Genomic DNA, 22,952 nt, shown 5'->3' with positions numbered 1-22,952 from the left:
ATGTGACCCCATTTCGGAAACGACACCCCTCACGGAATGTAATGAGGGGTGCAGTGAGAATTTACCCCCCACAGGTGTCTGACGGATCTTTGGAACAGTGGTCCATGAAAATGAAAACTTGTACAGCCCACTGTTCCAAAGATCTGTCAGACACCAGTGGGGGGCAAATGCTCACTGTACCCCTTGTTACGTTCCTCAAGGGGTCTAGTTTCCAAAATGGTATGCCATGTGTGTTTTTTTTTGCTGTTCTGGCACCTTAGGGGCTTCCTAAATGCGACATGCTCCCCGAGCAAAATTTGCTCTCAAAAAGCCAAATATGACTCCTTCTCTTCTGAGCATTGTAGTTCGCCCATAGTGCACTTCAGGTCAACTTATGGGGTACCTCCATACTCAGAAGAGATGGGGTTACAAATTTTGGGGGGTATTTTCTGCTATTAACCCTTGCAAAAAGGTGAAATTAGGGGGGAAACACACATTTTAGTGGAAATTTTTTTTTTTTTTTTTACATATGCAAAAGTCATGAAACACCTGTGGGGTAATAAGGCTCACTTTATTCCTTATTACATTCCTCAAGGGGTCTAGTTTCCAAAATGGTATGCCATGTGGGTATTTTTTGCTGTTCTGGCACCATAGGGGCTTCCTAAATGCGACATGCCCCCCGAGCAAAATTTGCTCTCAAAAAGCCAAATATGACTCCTTCTCTTCTGAGCATTGTAGTTCACCCATAGTGCACTTCAGGTCAACTTATGGGGTACCTCCATACTCAGAAGAGAAGGGGTTACAAATATTGGGGGGTATTTCCTGCTATTAACCCTTGGAAAAATGTGAAATTTGGGGGGAAACACACATTTTAGTGAAAAAAAAAATTTTTTTTTACATATGCAAAAGTCGTGAAACACCTGTGGGGTATTAAGGCTCACTTTATTCCTTGTTACGTACCTCAAGGGGTCTAGTTTCCAAAATGGTATGCCATGTCAGGGTTTTTTGCTGTTCTGGCACCATAAGGGCTTCCTAAATGCAACATGCCCCCAAAAACCATTTCAGAAAAACGTACTCTCCAAAATCCCCTTATCGCTCTTTCCCTTCTGAGCCCTCTACTGCGCCCGCTGAACACTTTACATAGACATATGAGGTATGTGCTTACTCGAGAGAAATTGGGCTACAAATATAAGTATACATTTTCTCCTTTTACCTCTTGTAAAAATTTAAAAATTGGGTCTACAAGAACATGCGAGTGTAAAAAATGAAGATTGTGAATTTTCTCCTTCACTTTGCTTCTATTCCTGTGAAACACCTAAAGGGTTAAAACGCTGACTGAATGTCATTTTGAATACTTTGGGGGGTGTAGTTTTTATAATGGGGTCATTTGTGGGATATTTCTAATATGAAGACCCTTCAAATCCACTTCAAACCTGAACTGGTCCCTGAAAAATAGTGAGTTTGAAAATTTTGTGAAAAATTGGAAAATTGCTGCTGAACTTTGAAGCCCTCTGGTGTCTTCCAAAAGTAAAAACTCGTCACTTTTATGATGCAAACATGAAGTAGACATATTGTATATGTGAATAAAAAAATTTTTTATTTGTAATATACATTTTCCTTACAAGCAGAGAGCTTCAAAGTTAGAAAAATGCAAAATTTTCAAATTTTTCATCAAATTTTAGGATTTTTCACAAGGAAAGGATGCAAGTTACCACAAAAATTTACCACCATGTTAAAGTAGAATATGTCACGAAAAAACAATCTCGGAATCAGAATGATAACTAAAAGCATTCCAGAGTTATTAATGTTTAAAGTGACAGTGGTCAGATGTGCAAAAAACGCTCTGGTCCTTAAGGCCAAAATGGGCTTGGTCCTGAAGGGGTTAATAAATTTGGTTCTCCTACACATTCCCAGCACACAAAAAAAAGGTGTAAAAAAATGTTTAACTTACACCTAGAATGATAAATGTGGGCCTTTTTGTGCTGCGTTTTTTTTCTACTAACCACGTCTCCTGTGACTGCATGCACCTTACTACTTCTTGGTGTTAATTGATGGATGTTCTGCTTTTCTGAAGATATATATATATATATATATATATATATATATATATATATATAGCTCAAAAACTGTAAAACTTTTATTTGCAGGCCAGTGTTATCCAGGACAGTTCTCTGTAGATGGGTACAAACCATGTCAGTTATGTCCACGTGGTATGTACCAATCAGAATCTGGACGGACTCAATGCATTTCTTGTGGAGGTGGACTAAACACCAAACATGAAGGAGCCACATCTTTCCAAGACTGTGAGGCCAAAGGTAAGTAATATTGTGACATAAAATAAAATTACTTGATTCCATTTATCTTCTACTTTTATGACAAAAGTTGATAAACCATCTCTTTATGCTTTATTATGAGTTTGTAAATTTAATATAATTCATCAATTTTTTGCTTGAATTTAATTTTTATATTTCCTCTTGTGAAATTTCTTACAATCATTTTTTTATTCTCCTTTCCTTCAGTTCAATGTTCACCAGGCCATTATTATAACACAACTTTACATCGATGTATTCGCTGTTTGATTGGCTTTTACCAGCCAGAATTCCGGCAGAACTTCTGTATTGCATGTCCTGGAAATTCCAGCACAGACTTTGATGGCTCCACCAGTGTCGTCCAGTGCAAGAGTGAGGGGACATAGCGGGACAGCAAGAAGGTCATGGGGTGGATTAAAAGGAGATGTACCTCAACAAAGGAAATAATGGGAAAGGGATTATGAAAAACATTATATAGACTGATCAGCTATGACAATTACATCACATTACATTATGAGATGGTCCCCCTTGTTCAACTAAAACAGCTCAATCCTTAAGAGAGAGACTCTAATAATATGGTGCTGCAGCAGGGGAAAATGTAAAAAAAAAAAACCCTACTGACGTAGCCCAAGTTGCCCACAGCTCCTGTTCGCCTCTCTTTGTTCCCGGATCTCTCTCTTTGCGTCTCAGACAAGTTCTTAGAGCAGGACCTGCCAGCTCAGCCAGGTTCTGGCTGCAGCTGTGTCCCATATTGGCCAGTGATTGGCAGCAGGTCGTGTTTTGAGCACTTGTCTCAGAAGCAGGAAGTAAAGAGAAGTTTGGGGGACCGGACAGAGGTAAACTAGCTGCAGATAACCAGGGATATGGAAATATGTTTTTTTTTTTTTCTATTTTCCCCTGTCCCAGCACCATATTTATTATTATTATTTTTTTTTAGAAATACCCCTTTAAGTCTTGTAAGCTGCGGCCTCAATCGATCAGACTTGTTTTTCCAGCATATCCCACAGATGCTTGATCAGATTGAGATCTAGAATATTGGGGCCGAGTCTGTTTGTTTATCAAACCATACCTAAACAATTATCCTGCTAAATGAGTCTACTGCCATTAGGGAATACCAATGCCTTGAAGAGTGGTACTTGCTCTGCAACAAGGTTAAGATAGGTGGTGGACGTCAAAGTAACATCCATATGAAAGCAGGCACCAAAGGTTTCCCACAGAATATTGTCGAGATCATCACACTACCTCCACTATCTTACCTTATTCCTGTAGTACATCCTGGCACCATCCCTAGGTAACTGATGCACATGCAACCAGCCATCCATATGATGTAAAAACAAAAACAGTACTGTAGGCATTGTTGACAATGGAAAGGGGTAAGCACTTAAAAAAATGGAGCCCCATACACAGCAATCTGCACAGCTGTGTGTTCTTTCGCCTTTCTATCATAGTCAGCATGATTTTTTTTCAGCAATTTGAGCTACAGTAAAACTTTTATGTGTGCAAACCAAACAATTTAGCCTTCAGTTAATATGTAAATAGCATTGGGTGACCTGTGTCACACGCTCACTAGTTGTCCTTCTTTAGACCACTTTTATAAATATTTAGAAGGGGAGTGGAGAGGCTCTTACCAATCTGTTAAACTGCGGCCTGAGCTGCGCAAATGACACCTACACCCATGGTGTCGAGCAAAAATACAAGAGATAAAGAAATAGGGGTTCAAAGGTCTGTGAATATTTTATATAAAATGTATTTATTTGTAAAATTGATTTATTAGTGTACAATTGTTAGAAAAAATGATATTAATAAATAGTAAATATTATAGTGGTCTGTGACCTACAGGGCCCTTGTAGGTCAGCTAGACTACAGATAGTGTAAGATAAAATCAGTGTATATGTAATGGAATAAAACAATATAAAAACAATAATATAAATACAATAGTATAAATTAGTATAAAGTGTCCACAATAATACAAGTGACTTCAGAATTGTACTCCTGGTATAATTGTAGTCCGAGAGAATACACTCTTCTCTTATTGCATTTAATAAATATTAGTGCAGATTCTGACAAATACCGATATACTGTAATCAAAGTGTGGGTATAGATCAGCAAAGTACTTTCTTTTTATATGCAGAGCACAATAGCACAAGTTGCAATTATATCCAACTTATAGTAGTTTGTATCAACTTTCAAGGTAAGTGTAAAGTGAGCTTTCATTCGTGCAAAAATCAATCCTGGCTCCTAGGCAGAGAGCCTGCTGCAGGAGGCTCAGCCGTCTCACAGTGTAGCAGCGGTAAGTGTAATAGACAGTCACGGATCGATGTGCAAATGTTTAAGATAGACTTTGTACCTTGATTAGATGTGTGTTGGTCTCGGTGCAATCCCGGCTCTAGCACAGAGGGCCCACTCCTGGAGACTCGGCCGTCTCCGATTTGACAGTGATGGTAGCGGGCTCCTTTTGTGTGGACTGCAGCTGTTCTGTAAGTAACGACCAAGCTGTGTCCTTGTGATAGGTGCTACGTGCCTGTGCAATGAAGGAAACAGGAGTAGTGATGATTATTGGTACTTTGTCTATGGGAGGTAAAATTGGGTATTGTGGCACTTGAAGTGGTAGTTAAGGCTGGACGCATTTCAGGTCCTCCTTAGGACCTTTCTTCGGCAGCTAAAAGTGATAGTGGAATGATCATTTCTTAAGATTTATATAGTTCTTACTCCTCCCTTTTTTTGGTGGGGGCGTCACATTAAATTAGTTGGAAAAGGGTGTGGAAAATGTGGAATTGATTAGGCAAACCGAGTGAGTGAAAGTGTAGATGTTTAATGAAAGGTCAATGTTTGTAGAAAAAACTATAGACTGAACATAGGGAACTAATATTGTGAATTATATAAAAGTACGAATTGTGGCAAGAACGGAGACAGAAATGGGAAAGTAAAGTTTTCTCTATTGCACATGAGCGCCAACATCAATAATTGAAATGTTATAATTGTATGCTGCAATATGGCAATAAATGAGCAAAAATAATAAAATAATAAAAGATTAATAAAATAAATAAAATAGATATAGAATGGATAATTAAATTATCAAAAATGTAAAAAATGGAAGCATGTATAAAAATGTATGTACTCAATTTGATTGCAAGAATAGTGTAAGAATAGTTGGATTGCTTGTGAATATGGGGTGAATGATAAATAAATATATAATATAAACTGTATATAAAGAAATCGTGATTCTGGATACATTTGTGTGTAATATAAGTGACTCCCTGATGAAGCAAGATAGTGAACTGGCGTAGGGGTCGTGCAGGTTCAATACATGTGAGTATACCAGACGGTCCTTTGTATTGTTAGTGACTAAGAATGGTTTTTCTTTCTTTTTCCTTATTTGAGGTCAGGGGACAGCATGGTATATAGGAATGACTGGGTGATTTTATCCCCATCTCCTCTCTCTACCTCTCTCCCCTGGTTGCCAACTATAGTCACACCAATCCTTGGACAGTTGCTGTATCTCCTTTTTGTTTGCACTCTGTATCTGTATAACCTTTTTCCTGTTATGCACTTATGGCAATTTATTGGGTAATCTAGTTTACAGTATGATATAGTGCAGTGCATAAAACATTGTTGTTGTTACGCCGAGCGCTCCGGGTCCCTGCTCCTCCCCGGAGCGCTAGCGGCGTTCCTCTCTCTGCAGCGCCCCGGTCAGACCCACTTACCGGGAGCGCTGCACTTGACACTGCCGGCGGGGATGCGATTCGCATAGCGGGACACGCCCGCTCGCGAATCGCATCCCAAGTCACTCACCTGTCCCGGTCCCCGGCTGTCTCATCCTGGCGCGCGCGGCTCCGCTCCTTAGGGCGCGCACGCTTGCGCCAACTCTCTAAGATTTAAAGGGCCAGTGCACCAATGATTGGTGCCTGGCCCAATCTGTCTAATTAGCCTCCACCTGCTCCCTGTCTATTTAACCTCACTTCCCCTTCACTTCCTGGCCGGATCTTGTTGCCATTGTAGTGTCTTCGAGGAACCAGCCCGAGCTTCTTCTGCCGAAACTGCCTTGCTGAACCTGGTCCAGGGAAATTCTTCTGTAGGCGAATACGCCATCCAATTTCGTACCCTCGCCTCTGAATTATCTTGGAACAACAAGGCCCTCTGCGCGAAATTTAAAAAAGGCCTATCCAGTAACATAAAAGATGTGCTGGCCGCACGAGAAATTCCTGCCAACCAGCATGAACTTATCCATTTGGCCACCCGCATTGACATGCGTTTTTCTGAAAGACACCAGGAGCTCCGCCAGGAAAAAGACCTTGATCTCTGGGCACCTCTCTCACAGTATCCTTTGCAATCTACCCCTGTGCCTCCCGCCGAGGAGGCTATGCAAGTGGATCGGTCTCGCCTGACCCATGAAGAGAGGACTCGCCGCAGAGATAAAAATTTATGTCTGTACTGCGCTAGTACCGAACATTTCTTGGTGGATTGCCCTATTCGTCCTACACGTCTGGGAAACGCACGCACCCAGCTCACGTGTGAGTGGCATCTCTTGGTCTGAAGTCTGCTTCTCCACGTCTCACTGTGCCCGTACGGATTTCTCCTTCTGCCAACTCCTCCTTCTCAGCTGTGGCCTTCTTGGACTCTGGTTCTGCGGGAAATTTCATTTTGGCCTCTTTTGTTAATAAGTGCAACATCCCTGTGACCTGTCTCGCCAAGCCGCTCTACATTTCCTCGGTCAACGGAGTGAAATTGGACTGCACTGTGCGTTACCGCACAGAACCCCTGCTCATGAGCATTGGACTGCATCCCGAAAAAATTTAACTTTTTGTTTTGCCCAACTGCACCTCTGAAGTCCTCCTCGGTCTGCCATGGCTCCAACGCCACTCTCCTACCCTTGACTGGACCACCGGGGAGATCAAGAGCTGGGGTGCTTCTTGCCACAAAAAATGCCTCACGTCTGCTCCCAGTCCCGTCTGTCAAACCTCAGTGTCTCCTCCTATACCTGGTCTCCCCAAGGCCTATCAGGACTATCCCGTGCCTCCTCATAGCCCCCGTCCTGGTAACACTCTGCCCCGTGCCAAGCTTCACCCTCTGCCCCCCCCCCCTCCCCATTCCCACTCCTTCTGAACTGCCTGCCGTTGATGAGCATACCCTGGACTTCACTGTCCTCCAGAAGGAGACAATCGCTCCCAATGTCCTCATCCCATGTGGATTGACATCCGGACAAAAAGAGGGGGAGACGTAAGGGGGGGGTACTGTTACGCCGAGCGCTCTGGGTCCCTGCTCCTCCCCGGAGCGCCCACGGCGTTCCTCTCTCTGCAGCGCCCCGGTCAGACCCGCTTACCGGGAGCGCTGCACTGACACTGCCGGCGGGGATGCGATTCGCATAGCGGGACGCGCCCGCTCGCGAATTGCATCCCAAGTCACTCACCTGTCCCGGTCCCCGGCTGTCTCTTCCTGGCGCGTGTGGCTCCGCTCCTTAGGGCGCGCGCGCGCCAGCTCTCTAGGATTTAAAGGGCCAGTGCACCAATGATTGGTGCCTGGCCCAATCTGTCTAATTAGCCTCCACCTGCTCCCTGTCTATTTAACCTCACTTCCCCTTCACTTCCTGGCCGGATCTTCTTGCCATTGTGCCAGTGAAAGCGCTCCCTGTGTGTCCCAAGCCAGTGTTCCAGACCTCTTGCTATTGCCATTGACTACGAACCTTGCCGCCTGCCCCGACCTTCTGCTACGTCTGACCTTGCCTCTGTCTAGTCCTTCTGTCCCACGCCTTCTCAGCAGTCAGCGAGGTTGAGCCGTTGCCGGTGGATACGACCTGGTTGCTACCGCCGCAGCAAGACCATCCCGCTTTGCGGCGGGCTCTGGTGAATACCAGTAGCAACCTAGAACCAGTCCACGCCAATCCCTCGCTGACACATCCAGCCTGCCGAATCCTAACAGTTGTAACCCTTGCAAATTTATCTGGTTTCTGCTGATCCTTTTTTAAACTTTTTTTTTTTTATTTGTGTAACTAAATAAAGATTTTCTTGATTCAATATATTAGTACTGTGTTTGGTGATAGGTTCTGTGATAGGTTTTATATTTCAACACCAAACCAATTTATTTATTTATTTTGCTTATATTTTCCCCTGTATTTTCGGCTGACATAGTAAAATGTAGTTAAATAATAAATAATAATAAATTATTCTGTTATAAATAATCATATCCAGAGATGTGTGTTAGGGTATACTGTTCATGTTTCAGTAACCAGGGCTACACACAGTGGGAAGTGGGATCGGGTTGAAGTGGTCCCGATCAAGAACAGATCGGAGTGCTGATATAACAGCCTGACTCTGATGTGTCGTCGGAAGGGACCACCTTCTAATCTAGAAATCCAAATACCTCCAACTCACTGTTGAGACCTTTGGGTGCCATGGAATCAAATTCAAATATTTTTCTGAATTCTGCTCTAGACATTTTACTTATAAAATTACCAGTCCAGTCTTGTTGGATTATTTGAATGGCTGCAAATTACCAATCCAGTCTTGTTGGATTATTTGAATGGCTGCATATTTCAGATTGTTAGGATTGCTTTGGTGGTATTGTTTAAAATGTGCTGATAATGGAGGGGGGCGTGGCCTGGATGCGCATGGCGGAGGAAGCTTGATTAGTGAGCTCCATCAGTCTCCGGCTCTATAGCGGCACAAACCAGCTGAATCCTGCACTAATTCGTTTCCCCTGAGTGGCTGACTGTTTCTGTAGTTGGTGAGCGATGTCCAGGGCGAAGAAAAGCAAAAAAAGCCAGTTGAAACTCACCCAGTTCTTCCCTGCAGCTGACTCCCAAGATGGCGCCGGCAGCCTGCCTGCTGCTGGAGCGCTCGGAGCCTGCAGCCATCCAAGTTCTTCTGCTTCTAGTGGGTCTGCTTCTCTGGGAGGTCAGGCTGCTCCGAAGTCGTCTGGTTCCGTAGCAGTAGTCTCATCTCTGCCGTCTCCTCTGGCCTCATCAATGCCGGCTACGGTCGTCTCCTCACCGCAACCCGGAGCTCAATGCGGCCTTGCTTCTATGAGCGGTTCTTCCGCCCTGACCGAGGCAGCCCTACTGGCTGTGGCTCCTGACCTCTCCGCTACCATTTGCAGCGAGATACACTCAGCGGTGAATAGCATACATCAAGAACTCCAGGTGCTCGGGAGCCGCACCTCACATGTGGAGAACAAGATGGGTGAGCTCACTTCTACGCACAACACAGTAGTGGATTTCGTTAATGCTTTGGAGGATGAGGTGTCGGCTCTTAAGGCCAAGCTTGCAAACATGGAGAACTGTTCCCGCAGAAACAACCTCCGCATACAAGGAGGTCAAGACTGAGGATCTTGCAAGCTTTGTCACTGACTTCTTCGCTGCTCTCCTTCCGTCTGCTTCGACACAGGACCTGCTATTGGACAGAGTCCACCGTCTTCCCAAGCCGAAGTCGATTCCTGTGACCTCTCCCAGGGATGTCATTCTGAAGGTGCACTTTTTCCACATCAAGGAACGTCTGATGACGGCTGCCCGCACCTCCTCCAACTTACCTGAAAGGTTCTCCAGATTGGCTGTCTTTGCGGACCTGTCTGCTGCCACCTTGGCAAAGTGTCGGGAATATGCTGCTGGTACCTCTCTTCTCCGGGCTCATGGTGTGCCCTATAAGTGGGGGTTCCCCACGAAAGTCATAATTACCTATGGTGGTTCCAAACATGTGGCCTCCACCCCTGAGGCACTTCTTGAGTGCTGCCATGCCTGGAATCTTTCTCCGCCTGCACCAGCTGAAGGGAGCCCCTCCAACCCTAACCTCCCTCCTCAAAAGGTCTCTGATGACTGGTCAGTGGTCCACTATGGCAAACGTAAAACCAAGTAATGTATTGCTCTTTTGTGTAAGAATATATTGTTTAATGCCGGATAGGCACACGTTTTGATATGGTTCTGCTCTTTCCTCCATATCTCCCTGATGTTGACACTCTCCAGGGGTCACTATGGTTACTCTCTACTGCCGTTAATTTTTGTGTTTCTTCCCAGTTCTCCCCTGTTGATGCTTTTTCTTTAGTATGTTTTGTTTAAGGTACACTTGAGCTGCCATTAGTATCTATGCTATATGACTGTCATGTTATCTGCATCACTGCGCTAATGATTGTTGTTCAGCTGCCGCTGCGGTCCGCCCCGCCACCTCTGTAATGGTTATACAAATCGTTTCCCTCAATGTGAGGGGTCTAAATTCACCCTTTAAACGTTCCTTGCTTTGGGCTGAGTCGAATAGGCTGGGTGCAGACATACTATGTCTGCAAGAAACGCACCTGTCGGAATTAGATTCCGCCAGGTTACATAATAAACGCTTCCCACATATTTATTTCGCCCATGCAGCTCAGAAAAAAAGGGGAGTGGCCCTGGCCATTAAAAATACTATTGCAGTTGCTAACGTGGAGGTGGTGGCGGATAGCGGCGGCAGATATATTATTGTACATTGCTCTCTCAATTCGGTACCGCACAGTCTGGTGGTAGTGTATGCTCCCAATAGACGCCAACACGCCTTTATTAAACATGTCCTGAACAAGGTTGCGAGCTCCAACCCTGCATCCCGTCTGATTGTGGTGGGCGACTTTAATTCTACCCTTTGGCCGTCCATGGACTCCACTTCCCTTGTCCCACACCCTGAACCCACTCCCATTTTTACTACCCTGTCTCGCAAAGATTTATTTGATGTGTGGCGGATCCAAAACCCTAGTAGTCGTGACTTTACCTATTTCTCCCACCCACATCTATTCTATACCAGAATAGATTTTTTCCTAATCAGTCACCCTTTTAGGCTCGGTCACTGAGTCGCGTATTCACGCTATCTCTTGATCCGATCACACCCCTATTTCCATTGCCTTACAGGAGGCATTTCCCTCCCCACGCACCTCCTTGTGGCGTGCTAGCCCCTATGTTATATCTCACCCCACATACCAACCCAGATTGGCTGATGACATTAAATCATTTTTTGATACGAACACGGGTTCAGTGTCCAATTCCGCCACTTTGTGGTTGTGTGTTTAAGGCCACGATTAGGGGGACTCTTCTGAGTCAGACGGCCCACCACAGGTGACAGACCAGGGAAAAACGCTTGTCCTTACAATTGAAGCTCGCAGACCTGCATAGGCAAAATAAACTAGCTTCCTCATCTGATGTTACTGCACGTATATCTGCTCTAAATGCTGAACTACACAAGCTAGACTTACATAAATCCGATTTGGCATTACGCCGCCTTAGATTTAACTCTTATTGGTGTGCCAACAAGCCAGGCAGAGTTGTCGCCCGACAGGTCAAGATACAGGAAGCAAAGAGCCGCATAGCTTATCTGCAATTGCCTTCGGGAGATAGAGTGTTTGACCCACAGGGTATCTATGACGCCTTTGGTTCTTACTACGCCACTTTATATAATCTCTCTGCCTCAGAACCTAATGCTCTTCCTACTTCTGCCTCGATCTCTTCTTTTCTGGATTCAGTATCTTTGCCCTCCCTCTTACTCAGCTTTGGCTACTCTTTCTCTCCCCTTCTCCACGGCAGAGGTGCTTGATGCGATCGGGGCTTTAAAGGGGACTAAAATCCCCAGGCCCTGATGGGTTGATAAATGAGTTTTACAAAACGCATAGCCTCGAGATTGCCCCCCACCTCACTACTGTCTTCAACTATATAGCCTCGACGGGTACGATCCCATCAGAAATGTTGGATGCTACCATAGTAACACTCCCCAAACCCGGGAAGCCCCCTATTGAGCCTGCTCATTTCCGCCCTATCTCGCTCCTTAACATGGACCTCAAATTGTACTCTAAGTTGTGGGCGGTCCGTTTGGCCGATATACTTCCATCACTGGTACATGCTGACCAGGTCGGCTTCGTGAGGGGCCGACAGGCCTCGGATGGTACAAGGAGAGTGCTACACATACTTGCGGCTGCTCATCAAAGTCGATCGCCTTCTCTGCTCCTCTCTCTGGATGCAGAGAAGGCCTTCGACCGGGTCCACTGGGGGTATTTAAGGGCAGTGTTATCTAAATTTGGCTTTCCCACTTCTGCTATTACGGCCCTTTACTCTTCGCCATCGGTGAGGGTTTTCACGTCGGGTGCCCTGTCATCTCCGTTCACTATCACCAACGGCACCCGTCAGGGGTGTCCCCTCTCGCCCGTCCTGTTTACTCTTGTGATGGAGCCGTTTGCTGAACACGTACGTTGTCACCCCAAGATCACGGGTGTTAAGGTGGGGAATGATGTTCATAAGATAAGTCTTTTCGCCGATGACGTCCTGATCGCATTGACTCATCCTATCCTTTCCCTGCCCTGCGTATTGTCTCTAATAGCCGACTTTAGTGCAGCTAGCTGGTACAAACTTAAAATCTCAAAATCGACTGTTCTTCCTCTTCAGCTGAGTCATCCTTCTATTCTATCCCTCTCACAGGGGTTTTCTTTCAAATCGGCCTCCACTGGTTTTACTTATCTAGGGGTCTTTCTCACTCCCTCTCCTTCTGCTCTAGTATCCTCTAATTTTTGTTCCCTATCTGCTCAACTAACTCGAGATCTTAAACTTTACTCACGCTTTCCTCTTTCTTGGTGCAGCCGCATTGCCGTGGTCAAGATATTCCTGCTGCCTTGCATTCTTTACCTGTTTCGCACCTTACCTGTCAAGTTCCCCCTCTCCTCTATTAGGAGACTCCAATCCCAGCTAATGAGGTTTATCTGGCAGGGGTCTAGGGCGAGAGTCTCGGCTAGATTGCTGTTCCTTCCTACACATATGGGAGGCTTAGGTTGTCCTGACCTACTTAACTATTACAGAGTGGCGCATTTAGTCTTCTTACAGCAGTGGTGGAGGGGTGATTCCGATGCCCGCTGGATGTCTATGGAAAGGGAAATAATGCGGTGCCCTCTCTCCATTGCCTCCTGTGGTCAGTGGCGATTACCAAATCTACTGTAGCAACCTTTAGTCCCACGATAACAGCTACTCTGAACATGTGGCTCTTTATTCTATCTTCTAAGATGCTTTCCCTTGTCTCTTTCCGGTCTACTCCATTCTCAGTTCTATCTCTCCTTCTTCCACACATTTCCTTCTCCAATTGGGTGGACAGTGGGGTTACATGCCTGGGAGACATCGCTGACCAGACATCCATGGGCACATTTGAGTTCATTAGATCTAGATACCACATACCAGTTAGGGACTTTTTCAAATTCCTACAATTGCGTCACTTTATTTCTTACCATGCTTAGCCGTCGGAATCGGCTCCTAGACCATATAACGCTTACTTCCTCCACCACTCTGGTGCCAGGGGTGGGATCTCGATTTCGTACAAAGCACTGCAGTCCTCACTGTCGCCAGAGTCGTTCCCATTTCAGGCTGCTTGGGAGAGGGATCTGGGCATTTGTATTAGTGGTGAGCAATGGCAAGAGGTCTATTTTATTCCGTTGAAACTCTCTAAATGTAGCACTCACTTAGAGTCTACCCGTAAAATGTTATACAGGTGGTATTACACTTCCGAACGCCTGTCCCATATCTATAGCACTGTTAGCCCTAATTGTTGGAGGTGTGGAGATCCGGTGGGCTCGTTCCTACATATATGGTGGACTTGTGACTCAATTGCTCCTTTCTGGGACTCAGTATTTGCACTTATCTCCAAGCTTATACCTCACGCTCCCACGAAAGATCCAGGCATGGCACTGCTTGCGCTCAACCTGATGGACTTACCTGCGGATTCTCGAACCATCATCTTCCATGTTCTTTCAGCTGCTCGTACCTCCATAGCACCTCTCTGGAAATCTCTGGATATCCCTGATATTTCTGTTGTGAAAGCAAGGGTGGAATACTCTTGCTCCATGGAACGTCTTATAGTTAACCGTACGGGACATGAACTACGTTTCCTTATAAGCTGGGACTACTGGTTGAGCGCAAATGAGCCTAATGGTTTGACAACTACTTAGAGTTGGTGTATGTATGCATTACGATTTGACGCTGTACTCTGGTTGCTTGTCCAACGTAGCTTTTGATGCATGATTATGATCTTCTGCTATGTTATGATATGGAATACTGTACTGTGTATTTTGGTGTACCTTATATTCCTCTATCTTTCGTCCTCCTTATTTTTGCTTTACCCCTCCCCCCCCCATTTATGTTGTACCTTGTTTTTGCTCTTACTGTTCTATTTGAATTCCAATAAACAAATTTATGGATAAAAAAAATGTGCTGATAATGGATGTTTATCGTTCTGTTTCTTAATATTATATCTATGTTCCAACATACAGGTTTTAAGAGCTCTAGAGGTGCGACCAATTTATTGTTTGTTGCAGGGGCATTCTATTATGTATATTACATCTTTGCTTGAGCAGTTGAGAAAATAATTTATTTAATGTATAAAATAGTTTGAGGTGAATTTGATTTCTAAGGTTCTTTTATCAAATTTAGTAACTTTGCAGTTAGGGCATTGTCCACATCTGAAGAATCCTTTTAGATCAATTATGGTGGATGGCGTTTTAGGATTCTGATTACCTGACCATACTGTAGGTGCGATTTTGATACTTAAATTAGGAGCTCGAATATAAATGATGGACGGTTTATTTGGAAGAAATTAGTCTACAGTCCTGTCCTGACACAATCATGGGCAATATTTTTTAATGATAGATTATATTCTGTGATATTGTGTATCGAAGGGGATGATAAGTTTAGGAAAGTCTTTTTTGTATGGATGTGGATGTATCAGGTGGTTTGGGGACAAAAAATGTGGATCTGTCTAAATGGCAAACTTTATCCAAGGATTGCTGCAGACCTACCAAAGGATATCGTTTGGTGATAAATTGGTTAGTGAGTGCCTCGGCTTCTATTTCGAATTGTTCATTGTTTGTGCAATTGTGCTTTAATCTCCGGAACTGGCTGATAGGTACATTCAACAGCCATTGAGGAAGATGGCAACTGGGGTGTAATATAAATCCATTTTTTGCCACTGGTTTACGGTATGTGCTTCAGATGAGTCTATTGTTGTTTGTGGATATTAATAGATCAAAAAATTCTATGGAGGTGGCACTGATATTTGGAGTTAATTTGAGATTAAAATTATTAACATTAAGAGAAGTTATAAAATTGTCCAGATCGTGTTTGGTCGATGTAACAATGCCATGACACCAGATCGCCTCCCAGCTGCGGAGCAATGGTGATAGGTTTCCAATCTGCCATAAACTGGCGTAGCTGGGGGCAAATCTGGTGCCCATGGCAGTACCATTCGTTTGTAAATAAAAGTTAGGATAAAATCAATACTGTCATGGATAAATTGTATTTGGTCCGATGGGAGGTCTGCATGGTTATGTAGTGTATTGTGAATGGCCGTATGTCCCTGTTTATGGTTGATGATCGAGTAAAGGGAGCTGATATCTAATGTTCCCAGATACCAGGTTGGGTCTCAAGTGGTGGATTCTCCAATTTGAATAATTTGACTAGTGTCCCATATGTAAGATGGGGTTATTTTGACATAAGGTTGTAACAAATGATCGATATATTGTGAAAGGTTTGCTGTAATTGAACCGATACCTGACACGATTGGACGTCCTGGGGGTTGTATTGGATCTTTATGGATTTTTGGAATTGTATAAAACACCCTTTTTAGATAAAATCCCTGTATCCCTTGGTTTTTTGCATAATGTTAAAAGTTCTTCTAAAAATTGTGTAGTGGGGTCACCTTTTAGTTTAGTATATCTGGTAATATCATTCAATTGGGACATGCATTCAGCCATATATGTTGTAGTGTCCATTATTACAATGCCTCCTCCTTTGTCAGCTGGCCTGATTGAGATAGGTAGATCTTGTTGTAATTGTTTTATGGATGTCAATTCACCTGGTGTCAAGTTACCCCACATTTGTTTTGGTGTTTACATTTTTCTAAGATCATATTCTACAGCTTTTTTGAAGGCTGTCATATCAGGACTAATTTCCTGTCTGGGAAAAAATTGGGACTTGTTTTTCAATGTGGGATGTTTATAGGTGGATGTGGTGGTGTTCTGGGTTGCTATGGGGTTTTTCAGAAAAATATTTTTTCAATTCCTATATAAATGCCAAATTTATCTAATGGTTGGCTAGGGGCAAATTTGAATCCTCTATTCAATAGTTTAAGTTGGTTAGGTTTAAGAGTGGCAGAACTAGGGTTAAAAATAGAGCTGTCCGTGATATCTGAATTTATGTTTTGGTTACTTTGGTCCTGGGTTGTTCTAGTGGTTCGATTTCATCCTCTATGAATTCTCTTTTTTTGGTGTTTTGTGTCGTGGGGATGTTTGGAAGTGTTTGGTGAAGTTGTGCAATTATATGCGGAGAACAAAGGATGTCGGCAACTCACCAAGTCTTCTTATTCTTCTTCATTGCAAAGATGATGGGGAGAGGACACATGTGGGCGGGGGGGGGGGGGGGGTAAACAGGAGGCGACAAACAGCTGATGTTTCCCACGAGGATACGTGCTTCATCTGCCCTGACTCCAAAGCATTACAGAGTGGTTAAAATACAGGTGTGTGGGGACGGTGCAACCAATCACCATGTAAGTTTCTAACACCATGTGATTAAAACGTCATTTAAGCATAACCAGGAGGAGGATGCTGGTAAGTAAATTCAGTTGATTAACCTTTCATGTTATCTGTGAGAAATACTGGTTAGAAGCATACAGATAGCTCCACTTTGTCATTAAGCCCTAATGCTTCGGTGGATTGTGTTCTCAGTATCCAATGCGTTTCTCTCTGTAATAGATGTCTATCTGTCCTTATGCCGGGAACTGCCTCTATTTTCTCTATACCGGCAAAACGCAGTATGTCAGGATTGCCCGCGTGGGATTCATTCACATGGGCAATAAGATGTGGGGCACCCTTTCCTGACCGGAACGAATAGAGGTGCTCTCTGATGAGTATACAAAGTTGTCTTATTGTTTTCCCTATGTAGAAGAACCCACACGGGCAATAAATGACATAAACTAAAATTTTTTGTCCTGCATGTAATGAAGTCTTTAACAATATGTGTTACTGCTCCTAGTCTTAAAACCTTAGCACCTGTGTTATATTTACGGACATTGCAGTTTTTACAGGGATGATTCCCTGGAGGGATTAGTTTATCCATCCATGTCTCTTGTTTAGTTAGAGTTTTGTTCACACTTTTTAATGCATCACCTACGGTGCGATTTTTACGGTATGCAATTAAAGGTTTCCTTTCTGCTATCTGTTTCATGTCCTCATCTGCTTCTAGAATATACCAGTTGCGACTGATAGACTGCTCAATGATTTTGTTCATAGGAGAATTGTTAAAGGAAAATGTGAATCTTCTATTATCCTGTTCTTTTGAATTATTTATACTGTGTCGTTCACTCAGCATTTTGGGGGCGACATGCTTGAATTCTTGGACGTCAAATTGAAAATCGTTGACAATACACTCATCAGTGAAGGTTACCGTAAAGAAATTGCCAAAAATACTCTTCTACATTTTAAAAGCTCACATCCATACACAGTCAAGAAAGGTATTCCATACGGACAGTTTGTCCGGTTCAAGCGTAACAACAGTTTAGCAGAGAATTACCATATCCAAGCTGACAAGCTAGAAAGCAGATTAAAAGATAGAGGATATCCAAAATCCCTAATAAAAGCGGGCAGACTCAGAGCAGACTTTAAAGACAGATCCTCACTGTTCACATCAGGCAGTATAAATAATTCAAAAGAACAGGATAATAGAAGATTCACATTGACCTTTAACAATTCTCCTATGAACAAAATCATTGAGCAGTCTATCATACGCAACTGGTATATTCTAGAAGCTGATGAGGATGTGAAACAGTTAGCAGAAAGGAAACCTTTAATTGCATACTGTAAAAATCGCACCGTAGGTGATGCATTAAAAAGTGTGAACAAACCTCTAACTAAACAAGAGACATGGATGGATAAACTAATCCCTCCAGGGAATTATCCCTGTAAAAACTGCAATTTCTGTAAATATAACACAAGTGCTAAAGTTTTAAGACTAGGAGCAGTAACACATATTGTTAAAGACTTTATTACATGCAGCACAAAAAAAATTTAGTTTATGTAATTTATTGCTCGTGTGGGTTCTTCTACATAGGGAAAACAATAAGACAACTCTGTATACGCATCAGAGAGCACCTATTCGTTCCGGTCAGGAAAGGGTGCCCCATGTCTTATTGCCCATGTGAATGAATCCCACGCGGGCAATCCTGACATACTGCGTTTTGCCTGTATAGAGCAAGTGGAGGTAGATCTATTACACAGAGAAACGCACTGGATACTGAGAACACAAGCCACCGGAGCATTAAGGCTTAATGACAAAGTGGAGCTTCTATCTGTGTGGTTCTAACCAGTATTTCTCTCAGATAACATGAAGAGTTAATCAACTGAATGTACTTACCTGTATCCTCCCACTGGTTACGCTTAAATTACGTTTTAATCACATGGTGTTAGAAACTTACATGGTGATTTGTTGCACCGTCCCCACATACCTGTATTTTAACCACCCTGTAATCCCTTGGAGTTAGGCCAGACAAAGCACGTATCCTCGTGCGAAACATCAGCTGTTTGTTGCCTCCTGTTTACTCCCCCCCCCCCACATGTGTCCTCTCCCCATCATCTTTGTAATGTGAGTATGTTATAATAAAGAAGAATAAGACTTGGTGAGTTGCCGGCATCCTTTGTTCTCCACATATAGTTCTTGGCTACTTTTGAACTGTGAGAGCACCACCACACTTCCCATTGCAACTCCTCCTCACCTATCCAGGTCTCAAGAGATTCCATTCACACACAGTGTCGGTCCTGTCTTCCTTTTATCGAACTTGTGCAATTGTCTCGTTTCAATGGTTTTCCTTGGTACTATTGGCTGTTTGATGGATAAGTCCATCTTGTGAATGTCGGATTGGTGATAGGAGGTTGGTCTGTGAAAGGTCTGAGGATATTGTGTTTGATGTTGATGATTATAATTGGGTTTGTGAGTTGTGTAGTGTCTTGGATTCTGAAAATGGTCATAAGAGTGATATCTCGGGCAGGGGCTGGGGTACTGGGGCCCAAAGTGGTATCGAGGTTGTGGATAATATGTTCGGGAGAAGTGATAGTGGTTGTGATTTTCTTTGGGGTATTGTGGACTGTGTATTAAGGGTTGAGGTGAAGAATGTGAGTGTGGTGGGTGTCTTCTTGGTGTGGTCCCTTCTAAAAAAAAATGCTGATCGGTGGATAGTGCAGTGTATCTATTGGTGATGGATACATTATAAATTGTTGTGTGGTTATTAGATTTGGTAGGTAAATCGTAAAGTTTGGTAGGTAAACTCTAAAGTTTGTTTTGTATTGTTCCATAGATGTCTTTTTGTTTTCCTAGTAAATATTTCTTTTTCAATGGAATCTAATTTTTTGCATAAAGCTTCCTGATATTTCAGAAATTCTGCCGTTTGTTCAAATGCATCTATGGTAGTGCGTATATCTGTAATTTTGGAATCAATTTCTACTAGCATCTCTTGTCTTCTTTCCACGACTAATTTGGTAGTTTCTATAGATATTTGTTTAAAAAAAGAGTTCCATTTAGTGTAAAAGGATTCGCTCCCTAGGTCACCTGCCGGGGTTTTATACACCGTAGACCTTTAGGGATATTCTGTGTGGTAATCATATGATTTAATGTTTTGATTACCCATTTCTGTTTTATATTTTTAATTAAATAATGTTTGTGTTCTCTAAATGTTTCTGAAAGTGTTTTTGAATGTGACATAGTAATGGTTTCATTTATAGTTGAAACTGAATCTGTGAATTCAAATGACTCAATATTCTGTTGTTTTGTAGCTAAGTGTGTCCAAATATTCATGGTTTATAGATGGTAGAGTGCAATCTCCTAGGTAAAAAGGGTTAAGGGTTAAAGCAAAATAGAAGGGGATTGGAGAGGCTTTTACCAATCTGTTAACCCACGGCCTGAGCTACCCAAATTACACCTACACCCACGGTGTCTAGCAAAAATACAATAGATAAAGAAATTGGGGCTCAAAGGTCTGTCAATATTTGATATAAAATGAATTTATTAGTAAAATTGATTTATTAGACTACAGATAGTGTAAGATAAAATCAGTATACAGTGACCCCCCGACCTACGATGGCCCCGACATATGATCAAATCGACATACGATGGCCTCTCAGAGGCCATCGCATGTCGATGTCAGCATCAACATACAATGCTTTTTTATGTCTGGGCCATCGCATTAAGTGCTATCCGGCAGCGCAAAATGCTTAAGCTGCTGTCGGATAGCAGCTTAATGTTCCCCGTGTGGTGCGGTAAGTATTACTTACCCCTCCACGATGCTCCGGGTCCAGCACTGGTCTTCCGGTGTCTTCTCGGCCCTCTCCGATGACGTCAATACGCTGCTGCGCACGTCATCCAATAGGAATGGCGTACGCAGTGGCGTAATGACGTCGCTACGCAGGCCCAGTAAGGCCTTGCGGAAGACTGCAGAGGACCGGAGAAGACAGCAGAGGACCGGAGAAGACAGCAGAGGACCGGAGAAGACAGCGGAGGACCGGAGTAGACAGCGGAGAACCCAGCGGAGGCCCGGGGTCACCATCGGGTGCGGCGGGGACACCATCTCGAGCGGCGGGGACAGGTGAGTACAGCTTCCTATACTTTACATTGCACGAATCCCTCAACATATGATGGATTCGACAAACGATGGCTCGTTTGGAATGAATTACCATGGTATGTTGAGGGACCACTGTATATGTTATGGAATAAAACAATATAAAAACAATATTATAAATACAATAGTATAAATTAGTATAAAATGTCCACAATAATACAAGTGACTTCAGAATTGTACTCCTGGTATAATTAATTGTAGTCTGAAAGAATACACTCTATTCTCATTGCATGTAATAAATATTAGTGCAGATTCTGACAAATACCAATATACTGTAATCCAAGTGTGGGTATAGATCAGGAAAGTACTTTCTTTTTATATGCAGAGCACAACAGCACAAGTTGCAATTGTAACCAACTTATAGTAGTTTGTATCATTAACCCCATATTCCCAAGCAATCCAACTATTCTTACACTATTCTTGCAATCAAATTGAGTACATACATTTTTATACATGCTTCCATTTTTTAAATTTTTCATATTTTATTTATCCATTTTATATCTATTTTTTTTATTAATCTTTTATTATTTTTGCTCATTTATTGCCAATATGCAGCATACAATTATAACATTTCCATTATTGATGTTGGCGCTCATGTGCAATAGAGACAACTTTACTTTCCCATTTCTGTCTCCGTTCTTGCCACAATTTGTACTTTTATATAATTCACAATATTAGTTCCCTATGTTCAGTCTACAGGGTGGGCCATTTATATGGATACACCTTAATAAAATGGGAATGGTGTGTGATATTAAATTCCTGTTTGTGGCACATTAGTATATGTGAGGGGGGAAACTTTTCAAGATGGGTGGTGACCATGGTGGCCATTTTGAAGTCGGCCATTTTGAATCCAACTTTTGTTTTTTCAATAGGAAGAGGGTTATGTGACACATCAAATTTATTGGGAATTTCACAAGAAAAACAATGATGTGACCTTGGGGGCCATTCAACTGGCCCACAACGACCAATCCACTTTCCAGGAAACTGTTCATCTAGGAATGCTCGGACCTCGGATGGTGCATCACCACATTATGGGTGTCAGGCCCAAGCATTCCTAGATGAACAGTTTCCTGGAAAGTGGATTGGTCTTTGTGGGCCAGTTGAATGGCCCCCAAGGTCTCCGGATCTGACCCCCTTAGACTTTTATCTTTGGGGTCATCTGAAGGCAATTGTCTATGCTGTGAAGATACGAGATGTGCAGCACCTGAAACTACGGATACTGGAAGCCTGTGCTAGCTTTTCTCCTGCGGTGTTGCTATCAGTGTGTGAAGAGTGGGAGAAGAGGGTTGTATTGACAATCCAACACAATCTGCAGCACATTGAACACATTTTATAAGTGGTCAGAAACTTGTTAATATCTCATGAAAGAATACAGTTACGTTAAAAACAAGCACATCATTGTTTTTCTTGTGAAATTCCCAATAAGTTTGATGTGTCACATGACCCTCTTCCTATTGAAAAAACAAAAGTTGGATTCAAAATGACCAACATCAAAATTTCCGCCATGGTCACCACCCATCTTGAAAAGTTTCCCCCCTCACATATACTACTGTGCCATAAACAGGAAGTTAATATCACCAACCATTCCCATTTTATTAAGGTGTATCCATATAAATGGCCCACCCTGTATATTTTTTCCTACAAACATTGACCTTTCATTAAACATCTACACTTTCACTCAATCAGTCTGCCTAATAATTTCCACATTTTCCACACCCTTTTCCAACTGATTGAATGTGACGCCCCCCCACCAAAAAAAGGGAGGAGTAAAAACTATATATATCTTAAGAAATGATCATTCCACTATCACTTTTAGCTCTGAAGAAAGGTCCTAAGGAGGACCTGAAATGCGTCCAGCCTTAACTACCACTTCAAGTGCCACAATACCCAATTTTACCTCCATAGACAAAGTACCAATGATCATCACTACTCCTGTTTCCTTCATTGGACAGACACGTAGCACCTATCACAAGGCCACAGCTTGGTCGTTACCTACAGAACAGCGGCAGTCCACACAAAAGGAGCCCGCTACCAT

The 22,952-nt window shown here is 43.0% G+C and overlaps 1 protein-coding gene across 1 annotated transcript in view; it reads left to right on the top strand.

Moving 5' to 3' along the window:
• SCUBE3 (signal peptide, CUB domain and EGF like domain containing 3) overlaps positions 1-22,952 on the top strand; it is a 1,482,089-nt gene that overhangs the window by 1,174,604 nt on the left and 284,533 nt on the right. The window contains exons 21-22 of the mRNA XM_056557668.1: positions 2,127-2,294; positions 2,499-2,660. Coding sequence (XP_056413643.1) covers positions 2,127-2,294; positions 2,499-2,660 — 330 coding nt within the window. The remainder of the gene's footprint in view (positions 1-2,126; positions 2,295-2,498; positions 2,661-22,952) is intronic.

This window comes from Hyla sarda, chromosome 2 (genome assembly GCF_029499605.1).
Source record: "Hyla sarda isolate aHylSar1 chromosome 2, aHylSar1.hap1, whole genome shotgun sequence".
Taxonomy (NCBI): Eukaryota; Metazoa; Chordata; class Amphibia; order Anura; family Hylidae; genus Hyla; species Hyla sarda.
Note: the sequence above shows the minus strand (reverse complement) of the source record. Positions and strands in the feature narration are given on the sequence as shown.